The sequence below is a fragment of the Leopardus geoffroyi genome, chromosome B4, assembly GCF_018350155.1.
Source record: "Leopardus geoffroyi isolate Oge1 chromosome B4, O.geoffroyi_Oge1_pat1.0, whole genome shotgun sequence".
In the NCBI taxonomy this organism is placed as follows: Eukaryota; Metazoa; Chordata; class Mammalia; order Carnivora; family Felidae; genus Leopardus; species Leopardus geoffroyi.
In genome coordinates this window covers 40,639,545-40,653,972 of record NC_059341.1, presented here as the reverse complement: position 1 = coordinate 40,653,972, position 14,428 = coordinate 40,639,545, and the positions used below count along the sequence as shown (strand labels likewise).

The window sequence follows — 14,428 nt, the reverse complement described above, 5'->3', positions numbered from 1 at the left end:
TGGGGGGAACCCATTGTTGATTTCTGTACTTTAAGCATGGGCATTATAAAAATGAAGTGATGAATTATATTTTCTCTAGATTCTCAGAACAAAATGTCTAACTACACACTCTGTGTCTTCATGCAGATGCTCTGAAGGAACCTCAAGCACAACGTAAACCAAAAAAATACAGACTTCCCTTTGGGGGAACAACCCAGCTCTCATCCATGTACCCCAAATTTCAGTGAACTTTAGTTCTTAATTTCTCAAGCCTGGAACTGTAACAAGGTGCTATTGGGTTGATCTTGTGAACATCTATGAAATAGGCACAATTTGACTCTTTTTATTTATTTTTTTAATATTTATTTATTTTGGAGAGAGAGAGAGACAGAGTGAAACCAGGGAGGTGCAGAGAGAAAGGGAGACACAGAATCCAAAGCAGGCTCCAGGCTCTGAGCTGTCAGCACAGAGCCCGACGCGGGGCTCAAACCCATGGACTGTGAGATCATGACTTCAGCCGAAGTCGGTTGCCCAATGGACTGAGCCACCCAGGTGCTCCTAGACACAATTTGAGTCTTTACAGCCATTATCCTACTCTATATCAACTGTGTTTTTTCTTGAATTTATTATCCCAACCATTAAAAGGTCTTCTTAACCCTAGTTTTACCCATTTTTAGCCTATAACGTAAAATTAACAGCCCGTGTGAGCTTCTTAAGATGCATATCTGATTATTTCACTGGTCTGCTTGAAATGACAAAATAGATCCACATTTCCCTTAGATAAAATCCAAACCTCTTAATAGTTACCTGTTATGAACTTGATGTTTGTGTCCCCCCACCCCCCGATCCATAACATTGAAGCCCTAACCCCCATCCAAAAGTCTGTTAGTTCAGCAGTAGCTGCTGCTGATTTACTAGCTTTGTAACAAGGGACATATGACTGAACTTCTCTGCTTCCCAGCAGAAGAGAACCCCCAGGCTGATTTTCAAGTTGTTTGTCTTCTGTGTTGGAAAGTCAAGTTCCCCTTAAGCTCTTTGGCCAATGTACCATCTTACTTAGAAGATCAGAAAAAATGAGGAATGTAATGACACTCAGAGGCCTCAAGATAACATGGCCCTTTGAGCCATGGGGTAAATTTTGATTTTATTGCCCTTCTCTCTGGTTTTATAGAGAAGCACAAATGACTAGAATTGACTTAGATTCCTCCAGAGGAATCTGCCTCATAAAAAGAAGAGAACAGGGAGAACAGGACAATGCTTGGAATTGTTTTCCAAGGTATTTTTCTTGATCCTTCACCCCTGGAATTACTTTTTATATGGTCATTATTGTGGCCAGTTCACAAAGCTTCATTCCTTTGCCATTGTACCCAATTACAAAGGGAATTAGAAGATGGCAAAAATAAGAAAGACTGGAATCAAAGCTGGAAAATATACTAGAGATAATAGTAACTCAGACACACTCCTGGTCATTTAGTATTATCACTTTTTTCTTTGTAGAAAATACTTTTTTTTTTTTTTTCTGAGAGCCTAGTTTTGCAAAGCATGAAGCTGTATATGAGTTGCATGTATGGAATTATTTATATTCCCGTCTTGTTCCACAAAATTTCTGAGGTGGCTTACAAGAAAAACAATAAAACAGCATAATATAAATAAATAAAGAAATAAGAACCAGGAAAAACACAAATTAAAATAGAATGTCAAAACTAGGGGGGAAATGGAATACAAATATTTAAACCATAAGGGCCTGTAGTTCCTACAGTTGGGGCTACAAATTTGACCTTGAACCAAGTGAAAGGGGAGTATGGTTAGTGGTTTAGCTCTTAATATCCTCAGCAACATCTTTTGGTACAGAAAATTTTCTAAAATCTCTCATGCTATTCTCTGCTTTCTTATGTAGAATAGATCAAGGTATATCTTCTATATAAATGCATATGTAACCTTTTTTGGATGGTTCAGGATCATCACTAAGAACAGAAGTTTTTAGGGTGGCTCAGTCGGTTGAGCGTCCGACTTCGGCTCAGGTCATGATCTCACAGTTTGTGAGTTCGAGCCTGCGTCGGGCTCTGCGCTGACAGCTCAGAGCCTGGAGCTTGCTTCAGATTCTGTCTCCCAATCTCTGCCCCTCCCATGTTCATGTTCTGTCTCTCACTTTGTCTCTCAAAAACAAATAAATATTACATAAAAATTAAAAAAATAACATCAATTTTTAAAATGTTTCCTCGAGGATTCCCAAAGTATTGTTAGGGTTCTTTGCCCCATACTCTGTGATATCTTGAATTTTTGACTCTGGTAACCTCCTTCTCTGAATTCTGCTCTTTCAGTTTTTGCTGCTTGGGAGACAGAAAAAGCAGCCTATTAGAATTTGGAGCAAAGAGAGAAAATGCATTGAGGGAGGGTCTGAGGATTCTGCTGTGGTTACGGCATGCAACATTAGAGAATGGGTTTTGTGAGATTGAGGTACTTTTTCTTTCTTCTGGGCTCTCTGTTGTGACAACTGAGATAAGCAGATAAGAGCTCTCTGAACACATAAGGTATTATTGTAACCAGAATAATAAGGACCCCTTGCACATGTGCACTTTCACACTTATTTCTCATGTGATCCTTGAAGCCACCGTGCAAAGTAGGGTCAGCAAATATTACGTAATTTCACAACTGAGAAATTAACAGGGTGCCCAAGATCAGAGATTTAGAGCCAGATTTGGAACCCAGGTGCCCTGGCTCTTCTTCAGTTCTCTTTAAATTAATTAAATTAAGTTCAATTAAATTAATGAATAAATGGATGAAGTTATCTGGGAAAGGTTTCACAGAGAAATGGAAGCTGAGGTCTTCCCAGTGTAGCATCCATTCATTTACTCAATGGTTATTTATTAAGCATCTACCATGTGCCATTCATATATAAAGAATAGAGTAGTGAATCAACCAGACACAACAGACACAAATCCCTGCTCTTATGGGGCTTACATATGAGGTAATATTTGAGGAGAAGAGGAAATAGGCTGCCACGTGGCTGTCTGGAAAGACAGATGCATGCAAGGAGAGCAAATAATACAGGAGACATGATGGAAGCCACTCCTGAGAATCAGGGTCCCAACAGGAACAAATGACACTCTCAAAATACGATAATTTAAGGTAGAAATATTGAGATACCATTTATAAAGGTGTGGATAGGGAGTTGGGGATGCCTGGAATTAGAGCAGTAAAGCTGTTCCTAGCTCCAGATCCATAAGGTGAGAGAAAGGTTACTGGAACATGGATGGACAGAACTGGGTAGAGGAGACCCATTGGGACAAGCAGGTGATTATTCAGGGAGGAGGTCAGGGGTCCCAATTCCCTCTGACCTGCTGAACCCAATGGAAAGCCAGAGAGCAAGGGAGCCCATTCATGTCAGATAGAGAAGGGGTGAGTGTGTATCTAGAAGGAGCAAAAGGAGGATAGGCACATGCCCAGCAAGACTGGAGAAGCAGGTGGCATTTCAGTTCTGGGATGAGCAAATTGAGAAATTTAGGTCAAGTCACATTCCCTCACTGGACCCATTTCTTTCTCCCCTTGTAACATAGAGCCCCCACAGTGTGCTTGAAGCTTCTAATTCCAGGTCCAGCATTTCATAGACTTTGATTCAAAGGAACAACATGGTCTCCTTTCCATAAGAGCCAGCTGGGCTTGGAGCGCCTGGGTGGCTCAGTCGGTTAAGCATCCGACTTTAGCTCAGTCATGATCTCTCAGTTTGTGGGTTCAAGCCCTGTGTCGGGCTCTGGGCTGACAGCTCAGAGCCTGGAACCTGCTCTGGATTCTGTGTCTCCCTCTCTCTCTGCCCCTCCCCTGCTCATGGTCTCTATCTCTGTCTCTCTCTCTGTCTCTCTCTCTCAAAAATAAACATTAAAAAATAAAAAAAAAAGAGCCAACTGGGCTTAGAGAGGGGACTGGCTCTTCTATAAATTCACACTGAGCAGGTCCTGGGCCATAGCCAGGACTTGAGGTGGTATGATGTTTATGGACCTCAAAGACCATGGGAGAAGACAATGAGGGGGAGGTAAGGGCAGGGAGAATTCAGGACCACTGGCTAGCATGGTTGGGAGAAAAGATTGCATTCCTACATCATTCCTTTGCCCGAAGCCCTGGGTGACATTTCTTAGGTGTGGCCACGGTCCATTGGCATCCGAAACCCCTGGTGTACCTCGGAAAGCCCTGGCTCTCCAAATCCCACACAGGATTTGCCGAGTCAGACTCTGTGTGTGTGTGTGTGTGTGTGTGTGTGTGTGTGTGTGTGTGTGTGTGGCGGGCGGGGGGTGGGGGGTGGGGGCAGGGCTCCAAAAGCTGCATTTCTAACAAGCTACCCAGGTGATTCTTAGGAACTCTAAAGTTAGATAAAGATGACTTTGGGCTGGCTGCCACAGGCTTCTATTCACATCCGGGAATTGGAAAGAATCATGCAGAGTGCTCTGTCCTCTGGGGATGTGGCCACTGGTTTTCTGAAGTACCCAATGATAACCAGGTCATCTTTGTGAAGGGCCTAATTGTTGCTGTTACTTTTTTAACATTTGTCATATGGACGTTTAGCATTCAGTCTCTTTTGTCCTAGCCAGCAGTAGGGCCTTGTGGACTTTCTTTTTTCTTTTTTTCATTTTTTGTCCTGTGGCGGAAGGATGGGCAGGAGGGTAAAAACAAGTATAATAAGGTAAAGAAAGGGTTACTGACCTTAAAAAAGTATGGGTAGATTGGCATTTGGTGATGGTCTAATTTATATTTGTGGGGGTTTCTTCTGTGCCTTCTGCAACCTTCTTTCCCTCTTATTCACCCCTGGAAGTGAAGGGATTATGGACGAATGTGCACAGTGTTCCGAGACCGAATATATTCATGAGTTTGGGTTCTGCATGGTGGTGGTAGTGTGAGTGGGCTTGGCCTGACGAAACTTGGCAGTGCCTCCTTAGCGCCACGATGCCTCCTTAATCAACATCATGTAAGGTCACCTGCCAGAGCTCTGCAAATTCACCCTTTCATGGAATGCCTTTTTTAAAAAATTGAAGTGTCATTAACATACAGCGTTCTATTAGTTTCAGGTGTACAACATCGTGATTCAACAGTTGTGCACGTGGTCCAGTGCTTACCATGATAAGTGTAGTTGCCCTCTGTCACCATACAGCATTACTGCAGTATTGTTGGCTATATGCCTTGTAAAGCACGCTTTACTGTGGAGAGAGTCACAAGCCCCCTTGACCACGTCAGAGGGAGAGAGAGACACCTTTCCTACTCCTTTCGTATGGAAGTTGTTGCTGCCTTTTCTTGGACAGAAAATTACAGATTGATGGGACTACATTTTCATAGACATTTTGGTGTCAGAGCATTTCAACAAATGTACGCTTTGGGACTCTCTCCTCCCCACTCAGGAGACGATGTCTTAATTATTTTGACCAAAGCCAGACTGTGTTGTGTGTTGTAAACATCTGGTTTATCATTCATCCAGCTGAACTGGTTTATATTTTGTTAGAAGAAAAGGCTTGGGATTAAAGGCATTTAAGTAATTAAGCACACGTCAAGACAATTTGGTGATGGGTAAATATAGTCTCTGTTAAATGCACCGTCTGGGGCCTCTGGTTTAGATTTACGTCCGGCTGGAGTAGGGGGATGAAAGCAGATGCCGGGCGGACTGGTCCCTGTTCTGGGGGGAATCAAAACCAAATGGGTTTTCAAGAGTTCAGCCCCATCCCTCTAAGTACCTGTCCCGCTGGATGAAAGTTTTCTTTGAGTTTGGCCTGGAGGGAATAGAGCCGCAGTCCCCATCACCCAGCGGCACTCACAGATTTAATGAGGCTCTCTTTGGGAGGCCTACCATAAACTGTGCTTTGGTTGATCCTTTGTGTCCGGGAAGCCAGAGTTCTCCTGGAAGCTAAATGCTAGGCCTCGGGTTTTGTGTTCCAAGTGTGTGTTTTAGGTACCAGTCCTGGAGCCTGAGCCCACCCTGCTTTGTTCCTTGGCCCTGACCCTCTGGATGGATGATGCCAAGGGACAGCGTTGCCAGGCCTGGCCGGGTCAGTCTGTGCAGAGCTGTGGTTGGCGTTGGGCAGAGGGGAAGCATGAGCCCTTTCCTTTAGGGATCATAGCTCTAAAAACAAGAAATATGAAGAACCTAGTGACTCAAAGGGACCATACGGATCAGTGAGGGGGTCCCTAGTGAGCTGTGCTGTGTTTGAGCCGAGACACTGCTTCTCTTTGTGGGGAGAGGGAAAGGACAGTGTCCTCTGTGCTTTCTCCTTCTTGCTGGCCCTGCTTCTGGGGGCAGTGGGATGGGTGGTTAGGTCTCTCTTTCTCTGTCTCCCTGGGTCTAGAGCAGAGAGGAAAGACTAGATGTGATCCTGAAGAAGAAAGCTTTGCCATTATGGCCAGATGGAATGGTGCATGATGGAACCAATTAGCTCATTTTTGCTGAAAAGAGAGGAAAAAATTCAGAATTTCAGTTTTCAAAGCAGAGACTCCTTTTTAAAAAACGTTTGATTATTTTCTTCTTCTTTCAAACTGATTTCCATGCTTGTTTGGGGGTAGGATCTTGGTTTCTGAAGTCTGTGGGTGACCCAAGAGGCCAAAGCAGTTCCCATTCTTGGGTGAAGTTGTGGCTGAATAGTTATTTTCAACTTGCCTCCCCCACCCTCCCCATTCTTTTTCTTTTATGTGCTGTTGCCTCCCTCTGTAGCAGCCACTGGTTGGAATCGCCCGTCTGATGCCCTCTGGAAAAAGGAGGTACATAGCCCTGGAGGACAGAGACACATCATGTACAGCATTTTGGGGCTCTGGTTATCTGGGTTGGGACAACTCCGGTGTGATGAACTGAATTGTATTGGCCCCAAGACAAAGAACCATTGGTTGTGTTTCCTCTCTAGGAAATGGACTAATTGACTAGAGTTTAAAGGTTCTTCATCAGCATAGGTTGCCATAGAAAATTGGAGTAGTGGGGGCGCCTGGGTGGCACAGTCGGTTGAGCGTCCGGCTTCAGCCAGGCCACGATCTCGCGGTCCGTGAGTTTGAGCCCCGCGTCGGGCTCTGGGCTGATGGCTCAGAGCCTGGAGCCTGTTTCCGATTCTGTGTCTCCCTCTCTCTCTGCCCTTCCCCCGTTCATGCTCTGTCTCTCTCTGTCCCAAAAATAAATAAATGTTGAAAAAAAATTTTTAAAAAGAAAATTGGAGTAGTGAAGAAGATGGTGCCTGTGATAAATGGGAAGAGATACTGCGATACGTTTAGCCATGGGGCTGGTTACTCTTACCCACCATTATCCCTTCTGTGTTCCCAGCAGTGTACTAGGTGCCATGAGAGATACAGGTGGAGGGGAGAATGCTCTCTGACCTTGGGTACCTTGTAAGCCTTCAGGAGACACACAACAAGGGGCAGACAACATCCCACAAGTGAAGTGAGCTGCCTGTTCCAGGCACGTGGTGCAAGGGAAGCTTTATTTGAGACCTCCAGTGATTTAGATCCTCCTGAGGATCTGGCAGCAGGACCCCTGAGTCCAAGTGGTCAGCTTAATGCTGTCAGACACTCGGCTGCTGTACTCAGTGCCCAGCACAGCAGAGATTTCAACACCTGTTTAACTTTTTCCAGGCAGGCTGGGGGCTGTCTTCAGGGTGTATGTTGCTGCTGTGGTTACCATGGGTGTGAGTGCAGGGATTGATTGGGTGGGGGTAGTGCACAGGGTGCAGTCTAGTTTAGAGCTCCACCCGCCTGTGATGCTTCAGCCTCTATCCATGTGGACAGCCCTTTTGTAGCTTTGGAACATCCCCCACCCCCCTCCTCACTTGGGACTCCTCCCCTTGATTATTGTAGGGTGGCTTCACATTGCTGTGGTTATGGCTCTTGAACTGATTAATGATGCTCAGAGTGAAATTGTAGTCTTGTGAGTAAGACAGATCTGCAGCTCATTCAGCACCCCCCGGGCACCCCTCCCCGTCTGCACTCCCTTTTACCCACTGTCTATTCCCCCCCCAGCCCCCAAAGTTATTTCGGGTGGTTTATGTTCATGCCAAGGAGGAAACTTAAAATCAGGAGAGGACTGGTCCTTTGGCGATGCGGCGGCTCTCAACTCACTGCAGGAGTGGTCGCTTCCCAGAGCGCCCCCTGCAGTCTCCCGAGGGCCTCTGCTTCTACGTGGGGCCTATGGCTGGTCCTCCTGGATTCCAGGGCCCTAAAAATGAGGCGAATAGTGGCAGGGTTTGAAGAAGAGGAGGCCGATGAGGAGAGAGGATTGTTTGAGAGCCTCTGTGGTCTCTCAGTATGTGGGTGGGGTATCGCTTGGGAAGGGGAGGTGGAAAATGTTGTCTAGATTTGTTATCCATCCTTGTCATTTATCCAGAGCCGTGCAAATGCACATTACTTAGCATTTGCACATGATACATGTTTTCCTCCCAAACCAATTTTCTTCTCATCTCACAACTGTCTGTAGTCTCTCTGGAAAGAATGGTTCAGAGCAGAATGTGTGTTTGAGACAAGGGAAATCCCCATGAACCAGAGCTTACCCCTCCTTCTCCCCCTCCGTGATTACACGTGCATCCTCGCATGGTAGGGTCGTCGGTACTTAGGGTTGGTGGGATATAATGTCTCCCATATGGGAGCCAGTGACCCAGGACAGACTATCCTGAGTCAGAACACACAGACCATTTTATAGTCTCTGAATAAAACCATGAATGAAACAAGTAAATAACAGTGCCTTTGTCCTGAGCAGAAAGTTCTCTGTTGTGACTATACCGGAGTTATAGGGACAGAGTCATTGACTCATTTAGCATATATTTCGTAGGGTCTGCTATGTGCATGTGGTGTGAAATACTGTCGGGATTAAAAAGTGACTCTCGTGTGTGGTTCTCAAACTTTGTGATCTCAGGAAACCATTACACTTTTTAAAAATTATTGAGAGCATCCAAAGGGCTTTTGTTTTGGTGGGTTATATCAGTCAATATTTATTGTATTAGAAATCAAAACTGAGAAATTAAAAAACAATTTTTAATGTTTATTTTTGAGAGAGAGCGAGTGAGGAAGAGGCAAAGAGAGAGGGAGACACAGAATCCAAAGTAGGCTCTAGACTCTGAGCTGTCAGCACAGAGCCTGATGCAGGGCTCAAACTCACACACTCTAAGCTCATGACCTCAGCTGAAGTCGGACGCTTAACCGACGGAGCCACTCGGGCACCCCAAAACTGAGGATATTTTTAAAGCACAAGGATACACAAACACACATTCCATTCGCTGTCAGGGGGATGATGCCACCCCATGTCACAAAATCCCACTGTACACTCATGAGAGAATAGGAGGGAAAAAGCAAAAAATGTCCTAGTGCTATTATAAAATTAGTTTTGACCTTCGGAGCACCCTGAAAGGGTCATGGGGACCCCCAGGGTTCCCCAGACCACACTTTGAGAACCACTGCTCTACGGCCCTCTACCTCCGGGAGGCAGACCAGCACTGCTCTGGGACGGAATGGGAAGGCACCAGAAATGAGTTCTGATAACATGCTGTGGGATGCTATGACATACACTTTTCCTGATCATATGACAGTAATCCATAGTCATTCCTGTGCCGTCACTGAACACAAGTAGTGTCACCTGATGGTGGTGGCGGAGACTTTGCGGTGGTCGGGGGGCAGGAGACAAGGGGAAGCATGAGGTTTGAGAGAGTATATTTGATACTGAAACATAACTTTGTTTTTGGGAAGTAAAAATATTGTTCTTAGGCTAAGAACTAAAGCTCCATAGAAACTTGTAGATTGAGGGGTGACAGAGGAGCACGCAGTGCCTGTTTCCAACAGACAGAGGTGAGGTCGAGAAACTCCTGCCCTACATTTGCCATTTTCACCTTCCTTTCTTCCACAGGCATTAACTCTCTGATCGCCAACAACATCTATGAGGCTGCCTACCCTCTTCATGACGTAAGTATCCTTTCCGCGCAGTCTGCAAACAGCTGTGCAACGCAGGGGACACGGTGGCCGAGTACACAGCAGGCGAGGTGTGAGTGAGTCACGCCGCTCAGACACCTGGGCCGAATCTGGCCTCCTTGGGGTGGACAGTAATCCCCACAACTGCCTCTCCGGGTATTGTCCCAATGGCGGGATGAGCCAGCTTTGGTGGGAGCGTTCCCCACGTGCCCTGTGGTGGTTTTGGGAAGGCAGACGTGGCATGCCAGTGTATGATGGGAGGGGGTGGTGGTGAAGGTGGGTGGGTGGCGGTGGAAGGAGAGTCGAAGGCCCAGGTAACACACATCCTGGGCGGTCAGACCCTGAAAAAGTCTGAAGGTGATATTTTGTGTGTGATTTTTTTGTGTGGGTGTGAAATTCCTCATCCTTAATAGGCAAATATATATTAAGTATCAGGTTTAAAAAAAAAAAAACATATTTAACAATGTTGAAGCCAATCTCTCAAAATTGCTTTTGCTGTTGTTTGGTTCAGTAGAGAAAACAGACGGACTTGTAAGTAAAGCTTTCCTCGACTGAGAGTCATGTTATAAACATCCCACGATACAGTGCGATGACATTTCTTCGAGACGCTTTGTGAAGAACTTGCCTGGCCCCTGACCTAGGTGCCCTCACGACTGCACTGCTCCTTGACCGGTCACTTCTTTCCCACGGGTCACACAGTCATGCCCAATGAGACTGCGGAGGTGGGGCCTCTGAGTACTCGAAGGAGTTTCCAGATAGCAGTCTCCCACCCCCATACCTTGGCTGTGGGCAAATATGCTGTTAGGTTTTGCCGCTTGTGGACAGGGGGCGCTGTGCCCTGGCGCAGGGCGAGTTCACACCATTTGCTGGCCACGGCCTCTGCCATTGTGTTTGCTCTGAGGAGGTACAGGCTGATGGCAGATGCCTAGGAGGGGAGCATCTTTGTGCGAGAAGCTGTCCAGAGGAAACATGGCAAATGTTGATGACTAACAAAACTGAACATTGGCTCCTTACCGTGTCAGGCTTTTGACTTTCCCCCAAAGGGAATGACAGAAAGGGGTGATGCTAGAAGATGGAAAAGAAAATCCTTTTTCTGTTTTTGATAGTTCCCTTGGCTTGATGCAGCCATCCCTCCTGTCTTACAGGGTGAATATGACAGCCCAGGGGATGACACGAATGACAGAAAGGTAAGCCGGCCTGGGCCACACTGAGTGCTTGGGCACAGGAGACTGTGGGTGGGTGTGGGGCTGGCCCCAAATGTCCTGCTTACCTGATTAAATATTTTTCAGCAGCTCTTCCACAGCCCCCTACCCTCCAGGCGTTGGAAACGTGAGGGCCATTTCTGGTCATTGACATGACTGTGTGTATGGGGTGCTCATACTGGCATTTAGTGCTTGGACAGCCCGCAGTGCTCACCATCCTGAAGTCTATCCAGCAGTCCCGCCCAGAAGCATTGTCCCACCTCCAATGATGAAAGGGCCTCAGCTGAGAAACACTGGGCATCCAAATTCCTTAATTTATAGGTGGGAAAACTGAGACCCAGAGAGAGTGAGCACCTTGCCCATGATGACACTGCCACAATTAAAGGGAGGAGGCTTGGAACACCTCTGACTCTCCAATCCAATGTCCCTGCTGAATAAGTGTATTACTATCCGTGCCATCATGGCTGTTTTTTTTTTTGGGGGGGTGTCATCTTTAACTTATTCTTCTTATTCTCTAGGCAGACAAGTGGGGAATAGCCATTCCCAAGTTAGAGATGAGAGATGTGAGGGAGAAGGAGGATCAGTCGTGCTGTATATTCCAGGCAGCTAGGAATCAGAGGTTATAGTTAGGGGAAGGAAAAGGTCCCTTTGGAAGGACCCCTCTTGCGCCAATCACAGACAGTACCTGCCCCTACCCCTCTCTCCAGGCTCTCCACCCAGATCTGGTTCTTCTGTGTGGGTGTGCCACCCTCCCTCGCCATGGTGCAGCGCTCTAACAATCACCCGCCTCTTTAGTGGGGACTGCCCCATCTGGCTGTCAACCCCTTCATGCCATCCTCCCACCCACCTTCCCCCAACCATCAGCAGCTCTGGTGAGCAGAGGAGGGAGGGCAGAGGTGGGAGGGCTGAGGAATTGAAGCCCGAGGAGTTTCCCTCCCCCCAGCTCTGTTGTCTGGAAAATTATTCATCCCCCAAGTTGCCTTTTGAGCAGCCTTCTTTTTATCCTGCCTATTAGTCCCTGTTATGAAGTGTTAAGTATTAAAAACATAAAAGGTCTTTTCCAGAAATACTGCTGTGATTGCTTACACATGTCCCCTCTCTGCCTGCCCAGGGAATCTGCTGTAGTATTGCGATGTCTTAACCTCATCTGTTTTCTATCTGATGCTAATAGTCTCGGTGTTTAATTTCCTGAAAAGTCCCGGATCAGAGTTAAAGGAAAAGGAGGAAGCATTTCTCCCCTTGTCTCACCTAGCTCACCCCAACCGTTTTCTGCCCTCCCGCTTTCTCATTTCACCTTCCTCCCCTTTAAAGAGTGCTCGCCACTGCTGCCCACCTAAGGATCCTCCTGCTGAGTGGGTGGTGACCCCAGCCGGTCAAGGTGGAGCACTCTACAGGAACATTCCAGAGACCGGGAACACACAGCAACTCCTGGCAGAAATCAGCCAGACCTCTGTTACCTGCACAGAGGCAGAGGGGAGCAAATTGTAGACTATCTAAAATATATGTCTGTTCGTCTTTGGGATGATGTTATGTTAGCATTAACAACACGACACAACAAAAATTTTTCCTTTCAGGAATCTTTCGGGTAGGCCAACAGAATTATTCCCAGTGCACAGCCCAACCGGCAGAATGGGTAGAATCTGGGAGGCAGGGAGAGACGAGGTTGGATGGAACCGCACCTTGGTGGATAATTCCCACAGCAGATGTCAAAGGTAGACAGCTGTCTTCAAAAGACAAGAGGCCCCTTTCTTGTGGCTTTTCCTTGGGTTTGCTGGCCAGTCCTTATTTTCCTCTGCCATGGTCATGGTTAGGGATATTGGCTTTGCTGGGGTTGGGATAAGGGAATCCGTGAGAGAGGGGAAGCTTTTTTTCTGTCCATTTGGGTTGGGAAACTGATACCCAGCAAGGTGAGGAGATGGTTCCAATGGCCATAAATGATTGTCGAGTCAGGACTAAAACCCTGGTGTCCAAATTGCAGCCTGTGCTTTACAGCCAGGTACACAGGGTCTTGTTGTATGGCAGCGGGAATTCTCAGCGCTGTGCTGGGTTTGTTCCCGCAGTTTCAGTACTGTATGAGTGGGGCCTAAAAGTATCCTAAGGAAGAAAGAGTCCAAACCTCTGAATACGTGCAGCATATTGATTCGTTTTAATTGCGTTATAATAGTCTAGTGTTCTTGGAGAGAGCTGCAGGAAGGATTTTGGTTGGGTGCCAGGGAGAACCCTTGCATCTGTTGCTGGGTGGTGTGAAGGGTTAGGCACTGCAGTGGGGTCACCCCTCTGGGGGCCTTTAGAGGTGATTTGCAAGGGCACCCCAAGCTGCCCATCCTGCCGGTATCTAGATGTTCTCTTTTACTCTTCCCTGCAATTTGTGCCTGTTCCCATGATCTCCTCGAGGCCCAGGCTCCTCATGGGCAGATCCCAGGAAAGACCAGAGGCCCCTGAGAATGCAGTCTTCTTCCCTTCCAGCTTGCCTTGTGCAGTTGTGCAGTTTCGATGACTCAGCCCCAGCCAGGGGCTGGAAGTCTCTCTCCCTGTTCCTGGAGGCTAATTAACAAGACGCAGCCTGCCTCTGAAGAACAGGGGTTTCCCACCTTTTTTTTCTTTTTTAAAAGTTTTTATTTATTTAGTTAGAGAGCAAGCTGGGGAGGGGCAGAGAGAGAGAGAGAGAGAGAGAGAGAGAGAGAGAGAGAATCCCAAGCAGGGCTCCACACTGTCAGCCCAGAGCCCGACTTGGGGCTCAAACTCACAAACCATGAAATCATGACCTGAGCCGAAACCTAGAGTTGGATGTTTAACTGAGCCACCCAGGCATCCCGGATTTCACACCTTTCTAGAAAGCAGGGCAGCAGGAAGAGGGAGCAGCATGGATGTGGATGGGTCTCCCCTGGCTGCCAGTAGCCACCTAATTCCACATTAGCTGGACCTGCCTGGTTTTCCCAAGCATCCCAGGGAAGTGACCATAACCATCTTCTGAGGGCCGCCTTAGCCCTGCCAGCTCCCGCAGCTTCCTCACCCACTGACAGGGGAGCCTAAGGTACATCACTGGAATGTGATTCTCCTTAGCAGTTTTTAAACCCTGGGTCTTGTATTTTCCAGCTTTTGCAGATGATTGTTTTCTCTAGTGGACGGTTATAAAGTGACCCACTAAAAGGTGTGTGAAGAGAGTCAGTCTGTTTTTCTGACCAGAAAGGTACTTTTGTCCTGGGTGTCACTTGAGGATTGATTTTTCTCCTCCTGCACTAATTTTGCTACTGGAGAAGACCGAGATAGTTGAAGTGAGTCACTAAAAATTCAAACAGGTCATTGCAGGATCTGGGAGTAGAATTCCATTCTCTTCCATT

At 46.9% G+C, this 14,428-nt stretch overlaps 1 protein-coding gene across 4 annotated transcripts in view; it reads left to right on the top strand.

Moving 5' to 3' along the window:
• The window catches only part of ANO2 (anoctamin 2), a 340,087-nt gene that overhangs the window by 112,295 nt on the left and 213,364 nt on the right, over positions 1–14,428 (top strand). For all 4 annotated transcript variants that reach the window (XM_045467167.1, XM_045467165.1, XM_045467166.1 and 1 more), the window contains 2 exons: positions 9,824–9,879; positions 11,031–11,072. In XM_045467167.1, coding sequence (XP_045323123.1) covers positions 9,824–9,879; positions 11,031–11,072 — 98 coding nt within the window. The remainder of the gene's footprint in view (positions 1–9,823; positions 9,880–11,030; positions 11,073–14,428) is intronic.